Source organism: Embiotoca jacksoni, unplaced genomic scaffold (genome assembly GCF_022577435.1).
Source record: "Embiotoca jacksoni isolate LCO1_2020_lvr unplaced genomic scaffold, fEmbJac1.0.p SCAF_12, whole genome shotgun sequence".
NCBI lineage: Eukaryota > Metazoa > Chordata > Actinopteri > Embiotocidae > Embiotoca > Embiotoca jacksoni.
Window position 1 is genome coordinate 6687782 of NW_027185252.1, and position 18503 is coordinate 6706284.

An 18503-nucleotide genomic window follows, 5' to 3' on the forward strand; every position below is an offset into this window, starting at 1 on the left:
AACATTTTGGTAGTGGTCCTGGAGGAATCTTTGGGAGGCATTCAAATTAAGCAGACATCCTGCTAAGAAATAATTAATATCCTCAGTCAATTTATTTCACAGATATTTAATTTCTGAATATTTTTCTAATAGTTTTCAAGATGGACATTTTTTTTAAAATTTGGTATTAATTATAGAGAATGAATGTTGACAGTGTGCTGTTGCTGCGTGCTTCGAAATAATTAAACTGACAATTAAATTCTGGTATAACCACTTTTAGTTACAGCAAATCAAACATAGAGCAAATGAAGTGAGCTCTCTACTGACATATAATGATAGAAAAGCGTCGGTCCTTTAACACAGGCATGGGAGTTATTGGATTCTGTTCAGTATCTTGGCTGTTCCAAGGACTGCAGTCTTCTGTACAGAGACATGATATTGTACCTGGAATCTGCTGAAGCAACTCTCCCAGTTTGGGGGTCAAAGCTATGAATGCTCCTATTTCCACTTGGACCACTTCGGATCTCAACTTCCACATCACCTTCCAGTTGCTCCCTCAGGACCCGGTACTTATCATTCCTCTCGTGCTCCCTCTTCCCGATGTTACTGTCAGCTGGGATTGAGAGAGACACAGAACTTTTTTTTTATGATAACATGAAGCCATTTTTCAGGTGAAATATAGGCCTGCATTTTGAAGGGGTTATATTTAAAATATATTTATAAATTATCTCAATTACCAAGCTGTTAAATTGAAATAGTCAGAAAAGTATTTAAACACATTCCATTGATACTTTTTAAAGAAGGGAAAGCTCAATGTTAACCCTTGGAAAGAAAAAGATTATTTGTCTGCTTTTTGTTAAATTTGAGTTTGAAACGATAGCGGGCTTTTAATTTGAAAAAAAAATGCAGGAAGTCACAGACAAACAGTCAACAACGAGGTAGTATAATCTGATATAAAATTTTAAGTTATCATATATTCAGCCAGCACTTCACATTTTTGGGAGGACAAAAAAAACAAAACACCGTTTTTCTTTTTATATTAAATGAGATATTCACATACTTACAGAAATGCACTGGCGTGATCTGGTGTTACACTCAAGAGTAGCCACAGGTGTTTTTTGGCAGGCCGTAACAGGAAACACGTGCGCGTCACGCAATGCTGGGTAATGTAGTTTTTTCAGGGCCTTTAGGACTCACACATATAAACAGATATGAAATGGGCACTGGCAGCTAGTGAGGGGAGCACTGCTTTCCAGGTGAAGAAAAAGCTCGACCAGAAACATTAGTAACTGCTAAGTTTGTGAGCTGAGTCAAACCATTAGCTCTTGTGGGTATGCCACCAACTTTTTTTTTTTTTCCCCGCTACCTAGGAATAAAGAATTCCCGCCAAAATAATAGGTAGTTTAAAAAAAAAAAAAAAATGGCGCCACGAGATATCCGGATGTCAACCGGAGACTCCGCCCAGACACGGCGTTGCACCTTCTTCCTCCTGCGGTTTCTCCGGTCTTCTTCTGCCTCATTCAGAGCCATTAATAGTCCTCAAGTCGGGACTAATGTGGCTAGTTTGGCTCCAACAATGACTGACGGTGGAGAGGGCGACGATGAATTCCAGTTTCTACGAACCGTGAGTCACTTTTCAAAGTAGAGGTTGCCTAATATTTGAAACATTACTACTTGTCAATATTTAGTAACCTAACCCAACTAACTCTTTGGAAAGGAGCCACTGAGTGCCCACATTTCATATTTTTTGTGTGTTTAAAAAAAAAAGAAAAAAAAAAGCTTACGTTGCGTTTGAAATGTAACACTTAATTGATGTAGTCTCAAGATATACAAAGTTGCTGCTCATTGATTTGCTTCCATCTTTGCTGTATTTTTTTTTACTTGACTAAACTTCAGGTCACATTGTTATATTTTCTTTCTTCATTATTATATCCCCTCAGTTTTAATATTGCTTACATTTGAATGATTTACTGTTGTAATTTCAGACTAACGGAGCTAGTTTATTTAAGGTCAGGTGGAGCTGTGTGATCCATATCCAAGGCTGTCAGTTAGAAGTGGTTCATCTCCTGTTTTGAGTTTTTAATAAAATAGCAATGTTTTACTCAATTATAAGTACAGATAAGGTAAAATACATGGAGTCATACTTAATTGAACTTTTAGGCCAGCAAGCACGCTCATGAATCTTCATCACTTTGTTGTGTTACTGACAGTAAAGAAAGACCCCCAAATGGCTTTTTTTCCCCCTCATCTTCATTGTAAGATGCTATCTTCGTTCCCTGGTCGTAACATGTCCTCTCACAGTTTGTTATCTGTGCCCGCTGATAAGAGCCATGTCACAAGGAGAGTGTTTGGTGCAGATATGAGGCACGTACACGTAGTTACAAAGCCAGCAATGCAGATTGTTATTGAACCCAGTATACAGATTGGCGCAAAGTCATTTTGTGAAATCGTTCCCTGGTATGCTTGTCGTACATTATTACATTAAATGCGGGGTTTGGCCTCGGAAATTGTTAAGCCAAGGTCAGAAGCCTCCCAGATCCTGACGAATCTTGTTTCACGATTAGTTAAAATAGATGACCGGAGAAACATGGTCACGCCGATTAAATACACGGCATTTGTAAAATGGCATCGCTGATGGATTTTATGCCATAAAAGTGTCTTATTTTTTTTTTAATGACGTTAGCAGGTCGTCTGTGTTTGAAGCAAGGTGGCCCACTTCCACCTTGAAATGTATAGATGTGAATATATACCAGCTATAGTTTTTGCATTTTAAACAAGACTTGTGAAAGTGTTGCCCTCCCATTTCAATGTAGATACAATGTAGAGTCCTCTACCCATCATAGCGCCCCACAGTGCCTCAGCGTTGGGCAGCGTGTTTGACTGAATGCAGAGTCCCGCTGATATGAAGAGTGGCAGGAAGGGGGAGTCAGGGGTCGGACACTGCAGTATCTTCCCAATATGGAGGTTTGTAGCCAGGGAACATAGAGGTGTTGGTCGTCCAGTCGTCTGTTGTCCTTCTCTACAGTTCCTTAAATAGAGAAGCCCAAATGGTTTGACGTGGTCCAATGTGGCATTTAAATGGAGATAAGATAAAAGTGACCGAGGTCTACTGTACATGCAGTTATAATGGGACAAGACTATGTTGTATATATCATTTCTGCCAGTATGTTACACTCGAATAGACTTCACTCGTACATTTATTTAGATAGTTTTATGTTTGAATTACAGTGTTCAAAGCCAAATAGGACTTACTTGGTATGTTGGGTCACCATGCCCAAAGACGTTTACTCCCCTAAAAGTATTCTATTAATATGATGTGAGAGTTCCAAAGTTAAAATCCCATAGTCAAAAATGACTTGGTAATGAAGGTCTTTGAATGATTCCAATCTTCTCAGGCTTTTACAGACAAATCATCTGAATCTAACACTTTAAATGTGCTCGTTTTTTGTTTTTGTTTTTTTTAATATATATATATATACTGTTTAAATCCGGATCCGGCTCGCCAGGGGGTCCAGCTCGGCCCGCCGGATGACTTTTCTAAGTGTGAAAATTACAGAAAGACATAAATTGCATTTCTATGAGAATATGGAGGTTTATGAGAACAAACGTTTTGTTATTTTTTTTTTAATCGATCCAGTAATTGCTTCAAAAACAGCGTAAATGCGACGTCTGCTCCGGAGGAAGAAGCGCTCGGTGCCACAGGCAGCCGCGCTCGCTGCTCGCTTTGTGACGGGTTTGACGTCAAACGCGTCACAAAGCGAGTTTTTCTGAGTTTTTGGTCTTTATGTTTCTAGTTTATTGTAGAAAGACCTTAAAACAGGGTTTATCATCCAAAAACCTTCACCAATGATTTAAACAAAGAGAAATATTGTCATTATGTATGCGTTATTATGCTATGATTTTACTGGTCTGGCCCACTTGAGATCAAAGTGGGCAGTATGTGGCCCCTTAACTAAAATGAGTTTGACACCCCTGGTTTAGGTGTTTCCCAAAATGGCCCGGGTGCTGCACCTAAGCCTTATTATTGTAGGGAAACCTCTAATATTTGGAAATGTCCAACTAGTATGCATTTGAGAGCTTGTGTTGAGTTGCTGCTGTCATCTTTGTGTGTGTGTGTGTGTGTGTGTGTGTGTGTGTGTGTGTGTGTGTGTGTGTGTGTGTGTGTTTTGCTCAGGGAGATGAGGTGGTTTTGCAGAGTACCATCACCTCCCGGGAGGAACATGTGAAGCTCTGTCTTGCTGCCGAAGGATTTGGCAGCAGACTTTGCAGGCTTGAGTCCACCTCTAACTGCAAGGTAAAGAGCTGCACCTCAGCGAATATGTGCTTCTTTCCTCACTGTCTGTTTGTCAGTTACACAAAGGGAGATAAATAAAGTGATGCTGAAAAGTTTTAGACTATTTAACCTGTATAGAAATGTCAGATATTCTGTATGTCAAACGAGATACAGTATATAGCAGTTAAACATTTAAACTCTAATATTGGGAATTAGTGTCTTGCAATGAAATATTTATATTTATATTGTTTGCTAATTGTGTCTGGATAGCATGTTATTCTAAAGAATCTAAAATACCTCCCTTTTGCAGTAGTTTCCTACCATTGATTCAAGCTTAACTGATAACCTATCACATGTATTAATTCTAGTATCTGCTGCTTACTTATATTCTTAGCCTATCCAATGCTTTTTGTAGTTGATGTATTTTTCCAGATCCTCCACAGCTAAATTCATAGTTTGCATGCGATTTCGTAACGAATTGCACTCTTGGCCCTCTACAGGGGGCAGGCGAGCACGAAGTGACCTCAGAGACTCAATTTCTTGTCTTTTTCTTTCCACCAGAATGTTCCACCAGACTTGTCTGTATGTGGCTTTGTCCTGGCCAAGTGTCTCTCTGTCCGAGCCCTGCAGGAGACGCTGGCCCACAGCAAGCACCTGGCTGCAGAGGTGAGAGGGTCTTGTCGTCTTTTCTCTCCAACTGAATTGTAATGTTCCAAAAACATAAACTGTTGGGAGACAAATTCTGTCGAATAGGTTTTTATCCGAGACTTTATTTGAGAGGAATTTGGTCTCTATTTATTCATCTGGAGCTACAAAGTTAGCTAAGTCTGATAACATGGATATGTAAGCCAGCATAAATCCTGAACAGCTGCTGTTTACATAAAGCAACCAGCAAAGAAAGAGTCATGAGGAACACATTGCATGACGAGTGCTTTAGTTTTCTCTGGTGTACCTAGTTCATGTTTTACATTGCTTCAATTGATTTTTTTTTTCCGATTTTTTTTTAATTTATTTACTATTTTGTCTTTGTTTCCATTTCTGTTTTTTTGAGTGAAGTCATATTGTTTGTAAATTTACAGGTGGGAGCTGGAGGAAGCCATCGCACCCTTCTGTATGGCCAAGCAGTGCTGTTCCAACACTCATACAGTGGCATGGTGCGTCACCTTTATATAATGCAGCTATAAATCACAAGATTTCAGTCTTTATTTTCTAAATGTTTTATCAACTTTTTCCCCCAATATTTGTTTATTATATACACTGAAATATGTATCTGTTATTTATTTCTCTGCCAGTATCTCAGCTGTTTGTCTTCATCGCAGTCTTCAGCTGATAAGTTGACCTTTGATGTCGGTCTGCAAGAGGATAAAGCAGGTATTTGGTGTGGGACCTATTTAAACAGTTGTATTTAGTGATTCTAACTGTGAGGGAACTGTTTCAGTTTGAAACTTTTCCATTATGTACACTGTGTGTGTGTGTGTGTGTGTGTGACTCAGGGGAGGCGTGTTGGTGGACCGTCCACCCAGCATCCAGACAGAGGTCAGAGGGTGAGAAGGTGCGTGTTGGAGATGACCTCATTCTGGTCAGTGTGGCTTCAGAAAGATATCTGGTGAGTCATTAAAAAAAAAAAAAAGTTAACTTTTACTTAGACGATAAAGAATCTACTTTGAATATTTGGGACTATATCACTATGCTAAATGTGAAACGCACTAACCCAGTTAAAGAAATAATGAAAGACTTCGAATGAATCATTTAAAGTCGGTAACTTAAATGTATTCTCTTTTCCTTTGCATTTATTCTTCATCTTTCGCTTCCGATTGTCTCCATCACTTTTTGTATCATTTAAAGTCGGTAACTTAAATGTATTCTCTTTTCCTTTGCATTTATTCTTCGTCTTTCGCTTCCGATTGTCTCCATCACTTTTTGTAGCTGGCAGTCGCTTGTTTTCTCTGCCTCTGATGAGTCAGTCGTTTAGCATAATTGTTTATGATAACGGCTATTGTGGCAGAAAAATCAGAAGTTGTATTTATTGTTGATGAGCCTATTTTTCCTATTACCATTTTGTTTCTTCCCAGCACCTGTCCTTTGGCACTGTATCTGACAACAAAAGCTTGAGTGACAGTCTGATTGTTAATGCAGCCTTTCAGCAGACTCTCTGGAGTGTTGCTCCCATATGCTCTGGTGGTGCAGTCGCTCAAGGCAAGTTTCTTTCAGTTTTGCTCTTTAAAAATGTTGAAAAACACTCTATTCATTCAAGTGATACAATTCCAACTGATTGTGTTATGTCTGAGAAATAGTCATATCGGAAAGTTTCCAGACTCCTTTACTATTTGCACATTTCATTGTGTTTAAAATTTGGCATTTTTGCCCTCAAACTAATTCCCATTATGACAGCAGAAGTTCTGTTAAATTAAGATTCAATTTACAGTGCTGTAAAGTGTGCAGTGAGTGAAGGGGTTTGAATACTTTCTGAAGCGACTGTATGCTGTCAAGACCAAAGATGCATTCCATCTACATGTGATGTCCCTGTTTTACAAAGTGAGGTCTGCAATGAATCAAAATCAAATTGCAAATGTTCAAATGCAGGGTTAACTGATGGGCATGCCCTCTGGACTATTTTGCTTGGAATAGCTAACCTTGTTTAGATACCAGCATACATTATGGCCTTTATATCCTGTTTCAAAAACACAGTGGAAGGTCTCCTTCAATACAGAACATGTCTGATGTTTTTTTGTGTGTGTGTGTGTGTGTGTGTGTGTGTGTGTGTGTGTGTGTGTGTGTGTGTGTGTGTGTGTGCTAATTGTAGGATACCTGAAGGGAGGTGAAACATTGCGGCTCCTCCACAGCCATAGTGACGCATGTCTGACTATTCCCTCGACAGAGCAAGGAGAGGAGCTTCAAAGGTCAGTTGAAGAGCAGCCGTGTCCCCTGTCAGTTATAGACAACATCTTTTACTTCTATGACCATGTCTGTTTTCTAAATGCAGGATAATGCATTATGAGATTGGATCAGTGTCCAGCCATGCCCGCTCTCTCTGGAGGCTAGAGATTCTGCGTGTTGTGTAAGTGTACAGAGGGCGTGATGAGCTGCTCTCTATCAGTTTCAAGAAATATGTCTTTTTGTACATGATTTCTGCATCATCTATACTTTTTTTTGCTATTCAAACTAGAATTATTACTTGAAATTACCATCAGCACACATTATTTAATAGATGTGAAGACCATAGAGGAGAATGCCGTTATATTCCACATACTCCTGCTGTTTTTTTTGCTGTTTTTTTGTCCACAACAGCTGTACAGAGTTGCTTAAACCATTCTTGATATCATTGTCCAGAGTGGAATTGGGGTTGTGTGTCCGCTGTGTCCGCTCTAAACAGAGCTAAAATGAAATATTTGACTGTTCAGTTTCTTTCAAAGGAAACCAAAAGTAGCAAAAACACAAATGGTGTTTTTATTTTCCCCAGCTGGAGTGGTAGACATACGTGTTGGGGCCAGCCGTTTAGACTGTGCCATGTGACTACTGGGAGGTACCTGGGCCTCACGGAGGAGAAAGGCCTGCATCTGGTTGATCGGGACAAGGCAGACATCAATACAACCTCCTTCTGCTTTCGCTCATCAAAGGTCAGGAGTGATGTGAGAAATACACTGAAGGTTTTTAGAGCTGCTGTGATCAATTAATTATCTGACAGTTTCTATAGATTGGAAACTCCAAGGTTGTCAGTATAGTAGATTTCTCCAATTTATGATCCGAAAAGTTTTTAGAGAAACATTTTGCTTCGTGATACAAATAATAATACATTATAGGGCATTTTTGCCTGTAGGACAAGCTGGACGCTGGCACAAAGACAAATGTCGATGGCATGGGAATCCCAGAGATCAAGTATGGAGACTCCATTTGTAATGTTCAACATGTAGACTCTGGGCTCTGGTTGACCTACCAGGCTGCTGATGCCAAGTCTCGCATGGGAGGAACTCGGCGAAAGGTAAACCCATACATTCAATCGTACTCATATTGGACACTCATTAATATACCAATCATTTGTTAATGTTTGCTAATTTTGTGTTTCCAGGCCATTTTGCACAGTGAGGGTCATATGGACGACGGGCTGACACTGTCTCGCTCTCAGATGGAAGAATCTCACACTGCCAAATTAATCCGGAGCGCTACTCTCCTCTTCTCTCGCTTTATAAGGTACTGGATGCTGGAATAAGACCGTCAGTCATTTGTGGATAGCACGCTGATACACGCACAGAGACACGCACACGCGCACACACACACACGTGTGCACACGCGCTTACGCGGAACAAGATTGTTATTTACAGCTCCTGTGCTCTCGTCCATAATAGGAAACGAGGTTCAATTTTGTACCATACGGTATGTCCAGCTGAGCGAGTTTATAACAATAGCCTTGCACATGTCCTTTTGGTAGACACAAACACACAGCAGCAAATTTCTTGTGTTGAGCATTACCAGCATCTTCTTCATCTTGCCTCTGTGTGACAATAATGAGATAGACTCTGGTAATTATGAGATTTGGAACGTTTCCATACTATTATAATATCTGAAGAATATTTTAAACTGCTGTGGGAGTTCGATGAACTTCTGCACTGAGAAGAAATCTGGAAGACAAAAACTCAAATTTGCCTGAGCCAGTCATTTTAGCCCCTTTTTACATCCTGGTTTTGAAGAATGAATCACCTTTTTCTTTAGGAAACTAGACGGTTTTAGTCGAGAAGGAAACCTTCCCTCTGTTAATCTACCAATGGAGATGGTGACACGTAGTCTGCAGGATCTAATAAACTATTTCCAGCCTCCCCTGGAGGGGCTAGGCCATGAAGAAAAACAGAACATCATGACGGCGCTAAAGAACCGCCAGAACATGTTTCAAGAAGAGGTAAATGTATACGTGTGAAAAAGTAAATTGGTCCGACGTGTAATGTGTTTGCCTGTTCCATTAGTATATCTCCTTGTTTTTCTCAGGGTGTGATAGATTTGGTCCTAGATTGTATTGACCGTCTATACCAATATAGTAGCACTTCTGAGCATGCCGAGGCGGCTCAGAGTGACACAGGAGAAGAGTGGGAGACCATCCTCAACCGCTTCTATGAGCTACTGGGTGAGAATTAACTCATCTTTCAAGGATGGCTAACTGAATAATACTTTTTCATAGATTTCAAAAGATACACGTTGTTCGTATTTAATACCTACCAATCTGTTAATAACATGTTAAAATGCATTTTCATTTTAACGGGTTGTCCTTTTTTCCCCCCACTTCAGCTGCTCTGATCCGGGGAAACCGTGTGAATTGTGCACATTTCTCAGGTTCTCTAGACTGGCTGATCAGCAGGTTGGACCGGCTGGAGGCTTCTTCTGGTTAGTTGGACTTGAGGACATTTAACTAACAGTCCCATTTTTAAATTGCATTCAAACTATGTTGAAAAATGTTAAATGTCCTTTTTTTTGGTTTGTAAGCTTTTCCAGTAGTTTTACCTCATACATAAAATATTCCAGGTAGAAACGGTCGTCTGCTTTACATTATATTTGACATTAGTTATCATGTAGTAATCATTGTAGAAATGTAGAGGTTGAATAAAGGGTATCTTCCATACAGTAATTGGCCATTTCATTTTCAGGAGTCTTGGAGGTTCTACACTGTGTCCTTGTGGAAAGTCCTGAAGCACTCAATGTCATCAAAGATGGACACATTCAGTCCATCATCTCGTTTCTAGACAAGCATGGCTGCAACCACAAGGTAGTGTTTGAAAGGTTTTTGTGTGTTTAGAATAAAAATCACAAGAAGTCATGTAAATTCTGTATTAATAATCAAAGCAAAATGACCAGTAATTATTATTTCTACATTTAGTAGCCACAGTAGCAAATCTTAATTTAGTGTATTAGTTATGTGTTATTATGTAAGTGTAAATGTTTCTAAATGTGCCCTCGAGCTTACGCGGTTTCACCAATGAAACAAGTATTTCAGCTGTGACGGCTATAATAACAGTTTACCATCTGATGCCTGAAGTGGACTCGTTTCCGTTTGTTTATTGAGCCTTTGCTGCACGAAGCGCTGACTGGTTGTGTTCCAGGTGCTGGAGGTGCTGTGCTCTGTGTGCGTGTGCCATGGTGTGGCAGTGCGGTCCAACCAGAACCTCATCTGTGACACCCTGCTGCCAGACAGAGATCTGCTCCTCCAAACACGTCTGGTTAATCAGGTCACCAGGTACAATTTCGGAGGTTTTCTCGAAATAGGATCGCTGTTTTTTATTTTATTTCATTTTTTTTAATTTTTGAATCATTCTTCTCTCTTCTATTCAGTCTATATCTATTATATGCAGCGTTGTTTAGACTTCTCTCTTGATTTTTGCCCATTTTTGTCATTCACTGCACACAAAATCTGACAAAAAGATACACAGATTTGAAATATAATTAGGTATAAGAAAAAAAAAAATCATGCATGTTTCATGAAGTGCATCTGTCAATATTCCTTTCTTGCTTCTTCTTTTTTTTTTTTTTTACACATGGAGAATCACTGCTTTCTATCTCTGGCTCTTCCCATGCTTGCTCATGCAGTTGTTTAGCTGAGTGCAGTTGGCGAACTGTAGAGCTCTCACTGCAGTGAGCCTTGGTGTTCTTGGAAGTTTTCCCATCTTTAATGATGTCCACATCCTTGACACAAGAAATACTTCAGATTTCCCTTCAGCACCGCATTCATCTTTTGTCTGTTGGAATTAATGAAGCCTTCCTTGTCTCCGTCAGTGTGGTCTCTTCATTTGCTGCACCAGTTCTTCTTGTCTGAATAGATCAGACCAATAACGTTGATGTCAGAGCCGAGATGTCTTCGTCTCAGCCTCTTCAAATGAGACACCCGCTGCCTGAGGTGCCGTGACTCAACCCGGTTAATCTTTGGACATTGTTTAACCAGTTTCATCATATTTCATCTTCTTCTGTCTCAATATTTTGTGCCAGTCTGATCTTGAAGGCAGTTTCCATTTCCCTTTTTCCTTTGAGCTTGTGTATTTTTTTTTCCGATCTGCCCTTTCCCCGTAAGCAGCTGCCTTCTTTTATCATGCTTTTCTCTATCAGCAGCCCATTTCATTCCTCCGGCCTTATAGCTTATTTTTGTTTCATATTCTTCACACCTGCTCAGTCCCTTCCTCAGGTCCGTCTTCCTCCTCAAGGCTTTTGTCCTTCTATCACTTTTACTTCCTTCTCAACGAAACGCTTCATTAATGCATCTTTCATTATGTTGTCCTCAATTTTCTCTTTTTTTGCCATTTTGTCTTCTTCACTCGCCACACTTTGCCAATTCTTCTACATGCTCTCTTGTCTTTTTTTCTTTATTCATTCTTCTCATCAGTTTAACCGGTCTCACGTATGTTTATTATCCTATACGGTTCAAAATATTTATATAAATAGCAGATGTATCAAATGGTGATTAATGATGTACAAAATGAAATAACAGTGGCCTGCTGACTTTGGCACATCTTATTTTACAAAAGCTCCTTGCTTCAAATTCTGAAAGATCTGATTCTGAAGTAAAAAATTGATCTGCTTCTTTTATTGATCTGATATTAGTAACATGTCTTTAGGAGAGTCTGACTTCTGAAACTGACCTACGATCAGCTGAGCTTTTAGAAGAGAAGACTCCTCGCTGTTGAAATGTTTGGAACTACAGAAACACTCTTGGTATACAGATTGATGCTTCTTTTAGTGTACCTTGTACACAATCTCTGGCTAAGAGCACACAGCAGGAGAGTGCTGAAGTATTTTTCCCTACCGGCTTACAGAGAGAACATCAACTTTTCAGTGGCAGAGTTTGATTTTGTCTTTTATAAAGTCAACTGCAAAAGTTTGTTGGCACTGTGACCTTGAGGTTTTTTTTTTTTTTTTTAACTGGTTACGGTGGCGTCTCATTGTGAGAAACTGCTACCTGAATGTTTTGTACAGAGATCTGCTAATTTTTTAAAAATCTTTGGTAATCTCTGCCTGTCAGCATGAGACCAAACATCTTCCTGGCTTTGGGGGAAGATTCCGCGCAGCAACGGAGGTGGTACTACGAGTTGGTTGTGGATCACGTCGACCCCTTCCTCACGGCTGAGCCTACACATCTGCGTGTTGGCTGGGCTTGCACCAAAGGATACCAGCCCAGGCCCACAGGAGGAGAAGGCTGGGGGGGCAACGGAGTGGGAGACGACCTCTCCTCCTACGGCTTCGATGGGCTTCACCTCTGGTCCGGTGAGGATGAGCTCAAACAAGAGATAAAAGAGGGTATATTATTTCTGGGGAACTTGCTCACTGGAAAATGTTTGTATAATCCCGTTTCGGTCCTGTACATTTTTGACGGGGTGCAGAACTCACAAGGGTTTTTACTAATCGCTGGAGTTTAATTATGATCTCGATATCCAGAACGAATATCGAGTTGGACCCTCGGACACAAGTCTGTATTTTGGAATTGAATATAGAATGCGATATCATACTCACTGGAAATAATGCATGACTGAGCATACAGCATTTAGTCCAGACCTATTTCACAAAAATAAAAAGGTAAATAGAGGGTGTAATTGACTTAGACTAATTTTTTTTTTTAAAGTACACTCAATTTCTCCACATATTTTAGAGACAAATCTCAGATTCTTTTGACATAACTATACGATACCACTATACTGCTCAATAAATAGACAAATATCAGTCGTTTTGAGAGAAATATCACATCAATGGTACAACTTCAGATTGAAAATTAATCTTGGAGCATTCATTTAATGTCATACGAGATATTTACCATACCTAATTAAAATGTGAAACAAAGCAACATAATAAAATAGATATTGTTTAATTTGCCTGTTTGTTGAAGTCTCACTTGGCATTGGCTGTCGTTGTTCAGCAGCACTTAATTATCCAGAGAGCATTATTAACATGCAACTATTTGTTCTTTTAAGCCTGCACAAAGAGAGACTGCGAGACAGGATGGCGAATTAGCAGCAGCGACGCTTAAACCGAGGCGTTCTGCAGAAAAAGGTTTCATTCTGACAAAGATTTGTTCATGCCTCAAGAAGATCAATGCAGACATTCAATTAAAACCGGGAACAACGCTGAACACAAAGCAGAGCGAAGACTCTTTTACTGTAAATGCCACAATAAAGTTCTGTGAGCATATCGATCAGCCTGCAGTGGGCTCTCGGGCATGTTTAAAAAGTGTAAGACTCAATCTTTTTACAATATGTGCTGCATTTATTAAAGGTACAGAAATTGTGTACATCTTAATTTTACCGCAACATTTATTTTATTTTAATCGTTGAGGATTCATTTAATAAAACATGGTAAGCCTTCTTTCTCAGAAATGGACTGTGTGTTTATTATGAGTCGAGAAGAAAGTAACGATAAAAAAAAAAAAATGGAAATCTGTGCGCTGACGTTTACGTCTCCTGACTCAGGCTCTGTGGGCCGCAAAGTCAGCTCCCCCTTCCCTCACCTGCTGAAAGATGACGATGTGGTCAGTTGCTGTCTGGACCTCACCGCTCCCTGCATCTCCTTCCGGGTTAACGGCCTGCCTGTGCAGGGCATGTCAGAAAACTTCAGCGCCAGCGGACTTCTTCATCCTGTGGTCAGCTTCTCTGCGGGAGTCAAGTCAGTGGTGACGATATCGTATCGTGTTAAATTATTCTGCATGCGTGTCTTTTTGGTTTTCGTTCGTTTTGACTGCTAATTCTGGATTTGGTGCCGCTCTTACTTCATTTCACTATCCCATCTTTATAGTTATGACAAATTATAATGCTACCATTTACTGAAACATGTCTGTGTATTTTTTTTGTGTGTGTCTGAGTTCAGGTTTTTGTCTTTATAAGGTCTAGAAAACAGTTTTTGCCTCTTTTTGTCTGTTTTCTGGAACCCAGGCTTCGTTTTCTGTTTGGGGGAAGGCACGGCGAGTTTCGCTTCCTGCCCCCACCAGGTTTTGCTTCATGCTCTGAAGCTCTGCTCCCGAAAGTCAAACTGAAGGTAGAGCCTTGTCAGAAATATATCATGGATTGCGGAGAAGGAAAACAAGAGCTTGTCGGCCCCTTGGTACCCGTCGCTCCAGTTACCTTCATTCCCACACCAATAGATATCCGCAAGGTAATAATCAGCAAAGTCAAACAGATTTGATTTTACAAAAAATATATTGTTTTATACCGTTTTATCAAGTAAAGATTTCTGATTTAAAAAAAAAAAAAAAAAAAATTCTATCAGATTTGCATCCAATTTGAAGTCGATCATTCGTGCAGACATTATATACATATCACAGTAGCTTCGTTGTTTGTACATCGCTCATGTTCTCAGGTGGTTTTGCCTCCACAACTTGAGGACATCAGAGAAAAAATGGCAGAGAATATTCATGAGCTCTGGGTAAAAGAGAAGATTGATCTTGGATGGACACATGGACCAGTAAGAAAAGCGATACTGCATCACACATTTTTATTATATTGTGTGAACTAAAATCATCATGTTTTTAATGCGTGTAAAATATGTTTTTGTCAAACAGGTGAGAGATGAAGGTAAGAGGCAGGATCCGTGTCTGGTGGAGTTCTCTAAACTGCCAGAGCACGAGAGAAACCAGAACCTGCAGATGGCTCAGGACACCCTCAGGTAAAACCTGCTTCATATGATTAACAACAACAACAAAAAAAAGACTTTTCTTTATTATGTTAATTCATTTATTATTATGTAGTCACTGTTGCTGCTGTATTTGTGAATGTTTCTGTTTTCCACCGCAGGACTCTCCTTGCTCTCGGTTTCCATATTGGTTTGACGGATGACCATGCTGAGGAACGAGTCAAACACATGAAACTTCCCTCCAAGTAAGAGTCACATATTTAATCTTATGTTTGACTATATTTTGATATCTGTTCTTGCACGTGGGGGGGGAACAGTTGTAAATTTACTCTTGTGTAAATTTACATCAAAAGTTTTCCAGGGCAGTTAAGCTTGATTACTAATTCATCAGTACTGTAAAACCTCTAATAACCTTCAGTAATTGTTTAACGTCAGTTTTAATCTCGACACAATATCATGTTTTTCATTCCCCGTCTTAGGAATGAGCAGCTCAGTGGCTACAGACCTGCTCCAGTGGACTTGAGACAGGTTTTTCTGAGCTCGGCTCACGAGGAGGTGGTGAACTTGCTGGCAGAGAATGAACACAATGTATGGGCCAGAGAGCGTATCAAACAGGGATGGACCCATGGAGCCCAACAGGTTCATTTTCTCATCATAATATTGTATATTGATCTAAAAATCATAAAATTCTTTTTCAAACCTTCTTAAATCGTGAAGAATGTAGTATATAAAAAGAGTAGCAGTGTGTTCTGTTGGGAGAAACAATACTGTTTTCTGACAAATACAGTTTCTCTTTTTGCTCTTTGAATCCATTTTTTAGGATGTAAAAGCAAAGCGGAGCCCGTACCATGTGCCCTACAGCCTTCTTGATGAAAGGACCAGGAAAATGGGCCGGGAGAGCGTCAGAGAGGCGGTCTGCACCCTGCTGGCTTACGGTTACAGCCTGGAGCCTGTGAACCAGGAACACAGTATGTCTCAAAACCCTATTAATCTTATCAGTTGCAGCTGAGTTCATTTCAACTTACATTTAGTAGAGGCAGCATAAGATAATGGAAAAAAAAACTAATGCAAAGTATTAATTGCAAAGATTATTTACAATTCCAACAAGGCAACATTTATCAACGTAATGCAAAGTTCCACTCGAATTAGACTTGAGTGCAGATCAGTTTGAATTTGAACAGATAACCATATTTTTTTCTGTTTCTTGGATTTACAGCCACATCATCGAAGCCATGTCTCTTCTCTGCTGAGAAGTTCAGAGTGTTCAGACCAGATAAATCTTACGCAGTGACCCGGGGGAAGTGGTATTTTGAATTTGAAATTCTAACAGCGGGGAATATGAGAGTGGGCTGGGCCCGACCAGGCTGTACGCCAGATAAAGAGCTCGGCTCAGATGACCAGGCATACGTCTTTGATGGATTTGAGGTGAGCTATTCAGATTTTATTCTGTTCTTAATGTGGCCACTGACCGTTGTTGTTGTTGTTGTTGTTGTTGTTGTTGTTGTTAAAACACCAATCCCAGCCCAAATCACAGAGACAGAACACAGTACGTCACAATTCCTCCAAAGCTGTGTAACCCTGAATGATCACCGCCTGAGATCAAACTGCTACTTTTAGTGTCTGTTTTCATGCTAACTCAAACCCGTAGCATCATTTTTGCTTCTATGTATAATCTGCACAACAGCGTTGCTGTATTGGTTCTTCTGCCTCTGTAACTGTTCCTATTTGAGGCTTTTTTGTTGTTGTTGCAATTCTCTCTTTCCTTTTGAACCCCTTGTTTCCTTTCAGGCTCAGTGGTACCATCAGGGCGGCGAGCCCCTGGGACGTCTGTGGCTCAGAGGCGATGTGGTGGGTTGCCTGGTTGACATGGCTGAACGCACCATGATGGTCACGCTCAATGGAGAGCTGCTGTTTAATGACAGAGGATCAGAGCTGGCTGCCAAGGACTTTGATATCGGAGATGGTCTGGAAGAGTTTTCAACATTTTTACATTATTTTTCTTACTTATAATATTAAAATCAAAGATTATAAATCAAGATGATTTTGAATGTGCGAGTAAAATCCCAGTACCTCCTAGATCTGCATATACTGATCAGATTTCTTCATTTTGTTCCTCACTATATTGTCCAGGCCTGTTGCCTGTGGTCAGCGTCGGGGTGAACCAGGCAGGGAGGCTGAACCTGGGCCGCCATGTGAGGTCTCTGCAGTACTTTACTGTGTGTGGCCTGCAGGAAGGTTTCAGACCTTTTGCCGTCAACATGGCCAGAGACCCGGCCCTGTGGATGAGTTGGAACCTGCCTCAGTTTACCTCCATACTGCCTGATCATCACAATCTACAGGTTAGTTTACCACTCTATAAGCGTTCTTTTACAAAGTAGCTTGGTTGATGCGCCTGTTCAAGCATGTATTTTTTTTTTTGCATGATATCTAGGGTTTGTGTCCATAGTAGCATTTTACTTTGGCTGAAAAGCACTTTGGAGCACTGCGATGAAACGATTTTCTGGTCAAAGAACAAAACTCGGCTCAAGATTGGCGTTAGCTTGGCCGCTAACTCAGCCTTTTGTTAAGACACGGTTGATTGCTCGGCTAGCAACAAGCTGAAAACATAATGGGCGGATCGAAGCACAACACTCACCAGCAGCATTCAGTGTCGGGCCAATCTTCTTCCACAAATGGACTTTTCTGTCCCTGCGGTGTTAGTTTCTGCCTGACATAAAGCTCTGGATAGACAGACACGGCCAGAAAGAGCCTCTCTTCCATTTTCTTGGTATGACTGGGGGACCTGAAAGAGTGACGATACCAGTGCCCTTCTGAAAGAGGCAACAAAAGCGCTTTGGTTTTCTGAAAAAAAGATGCCGGGTTCAGCGCTTTTATCTCTTAAGCGGCTGCAGGCTGCCACATATGGTCTCGCCTGATTGGGAACAATTGAAAGGAGAAGCTAGCTCACAAAATTTGATCGTGAAAACCTTGTTAACATGTTATTCAAGGTCACAAGAGTCAGTGGCACAAAGGATTCCTTGTCCAGCCTGAGGGTCTGTCAGCGGATGTTCGCACACCACAGTGGAGGGAGCGAGATAGGCTTTTACCGACTCAGCATGTCTGTGGAATGTGCCGCCGTCCTCAGAAGCCCCGCGGGGGTCGGGCTTTCAGTGGCTTCCAGCTCTCTCAGTCCAAGTTCAGGTACAATGATATTACACAATACGCAGTATGTTCAAGTTCAGCCTAGGTTAAGAGAAGACTAGAGAAACAAATGGCATTACACCTGACGCAGCATGTATGAATTATCGGGCCACTGCGGGAAGTTATTAGTTTGTGTAATTGGATAACTGCAATTTTCCAGATTATTCACGGTCTAAAGTACTTGTATCCTACCGTTATGCCCTTGATGCGTTCTGTTTAAGCTCCCCGGGGCCTTGCTGTAATTAATTCTTCTTGTCCTTTTTAGCAAGGAAAGAGCAGGAGGAGGTGGACTCTGACTTTGAAATGCTGATGAAGTCAGCCCACAGATTTGCTGGCTCGAGAGACGAGCTCAACCACAAGGATCATAGCCAGGACAAAACTTCAAGACTGAAACAACGGTAGGTTGTCAACAAACCAAAACTAGGAACATATGTTATAAAATGCATATAATATAGATAAGTAGATTACTTTGTTGATCCCCAAAGGG

At 40.5% G+C, this 18503-nt stretch overlaps 1 protein-coding gene across 1 annotated transcript in view; it reads left to right on the forward strand.

The window, feature by feature from the left end:
• Nucleotides 1-1555: 1555 nt before the first annotated feature.
• The window catches only part of ryr2b (ryanodine receptor 2b (cardiac)), a 60381-nt gene continuing 43433 nt past the window's right edge, over nucleotides 1556-18503 (forward strand). The window contains exons 1-30 of the mRNA XM_069144101.1: nucleotides 1556-1603; nucleotides 4154-4273; nucleotides 4814-4926; nucleotides 5304-5406; nucleotides 5545-5623; nucleotides 5746-5858; nucleotides 6325-6448; nucleotides 7056-7152; nucleotides 7236-7310; nucleotides 7713-7869; nucleotides 8070-8231; nucleotides 8319-8440; nucleotides 8960-9143; nucleotides 9230-9365; nucleotides 9527-9622; nucleotides 9883-10001; nucleotides 10336-10469; nucleotides 12243-12484; nucleotides 13681-13873; nucleotides 14140-14359; nucleotides 14564-14668; nucleotides 14766-14869; nucleotides 14998-15081; nucleotides 15316-15475; nucleotides 15657-15804; nucleotides 16053-16261; nucleotides 16625-16799; nucleotides 16967-17175; nucleotides 17824-18016; nucleotides 18282-18414. Of these exons, the coding sequence (XP_069000202.1) occupies nucleotides 1556-1603; nucleotides 4154-4273; nucleotides 4814-4926; nucleotides 5304-5406; nucleotides 5545-5623; nucleotides 5746-5858; nucleotides 6325-6448; nucleotides 7056-7152; nucleotides 7236-7310; nucleotides 7713-7869; nucleotides 8070-8231; nucleotides 8319-8440; nucleotides 8960-9143; nucleotides 9230-9365; nucleotides 9527-9622; nucleotides 9883-10001; nucleotides 10336-10469; nucleotides 12243-12484; nucleotides 13681-13873; nucleotides 14140-14359; nucleotides 14564-14668; nucleotides 14766-14869; nucleotides 14998-15081; nucleotides 15316-15475; nucleotides 15657-15804; nucleotides 16053-16261; nucleotides 16625-16799; nucleotides 16967-17175; nucleotides 17824-18016; nucleotides 18282-18414 (4157 nt within the window). The remainder of the gene's footprint in view (nucleotides 1604-4153; nucleotides 4274-4813; nucleotides 4927-5303; nucleotides 5407-5544; nucleotides 5624-5745; nucleotides 5859-6324; nucleotides 6449-7055; nucleotides 7153-7235; nucleotides 7311-7712; nucleotides 7870-8069; nucleotides 8232-8318; nucleotides 8441-8959; nucleotides 9144-9229; nucleotides 9366-9526; nucleotides 9623-9882; nucleotides 10002-10335; nucleotides 10470-12242; nucleotides 12485-13680; nucleotides 13874-14139; nucleotides 14360-14563; nucleotides 14669-14765; nucleotides 14870-14997; nucleotides 15082-15315; nucleotides 15476-15656; nucleotides 15805-16052; nucleotides 16262-16624; nucleotides 16800-16966; nucleotides 17176-17823; nucleotides 18017-18281; nucleotides 18415-18503) is intronic.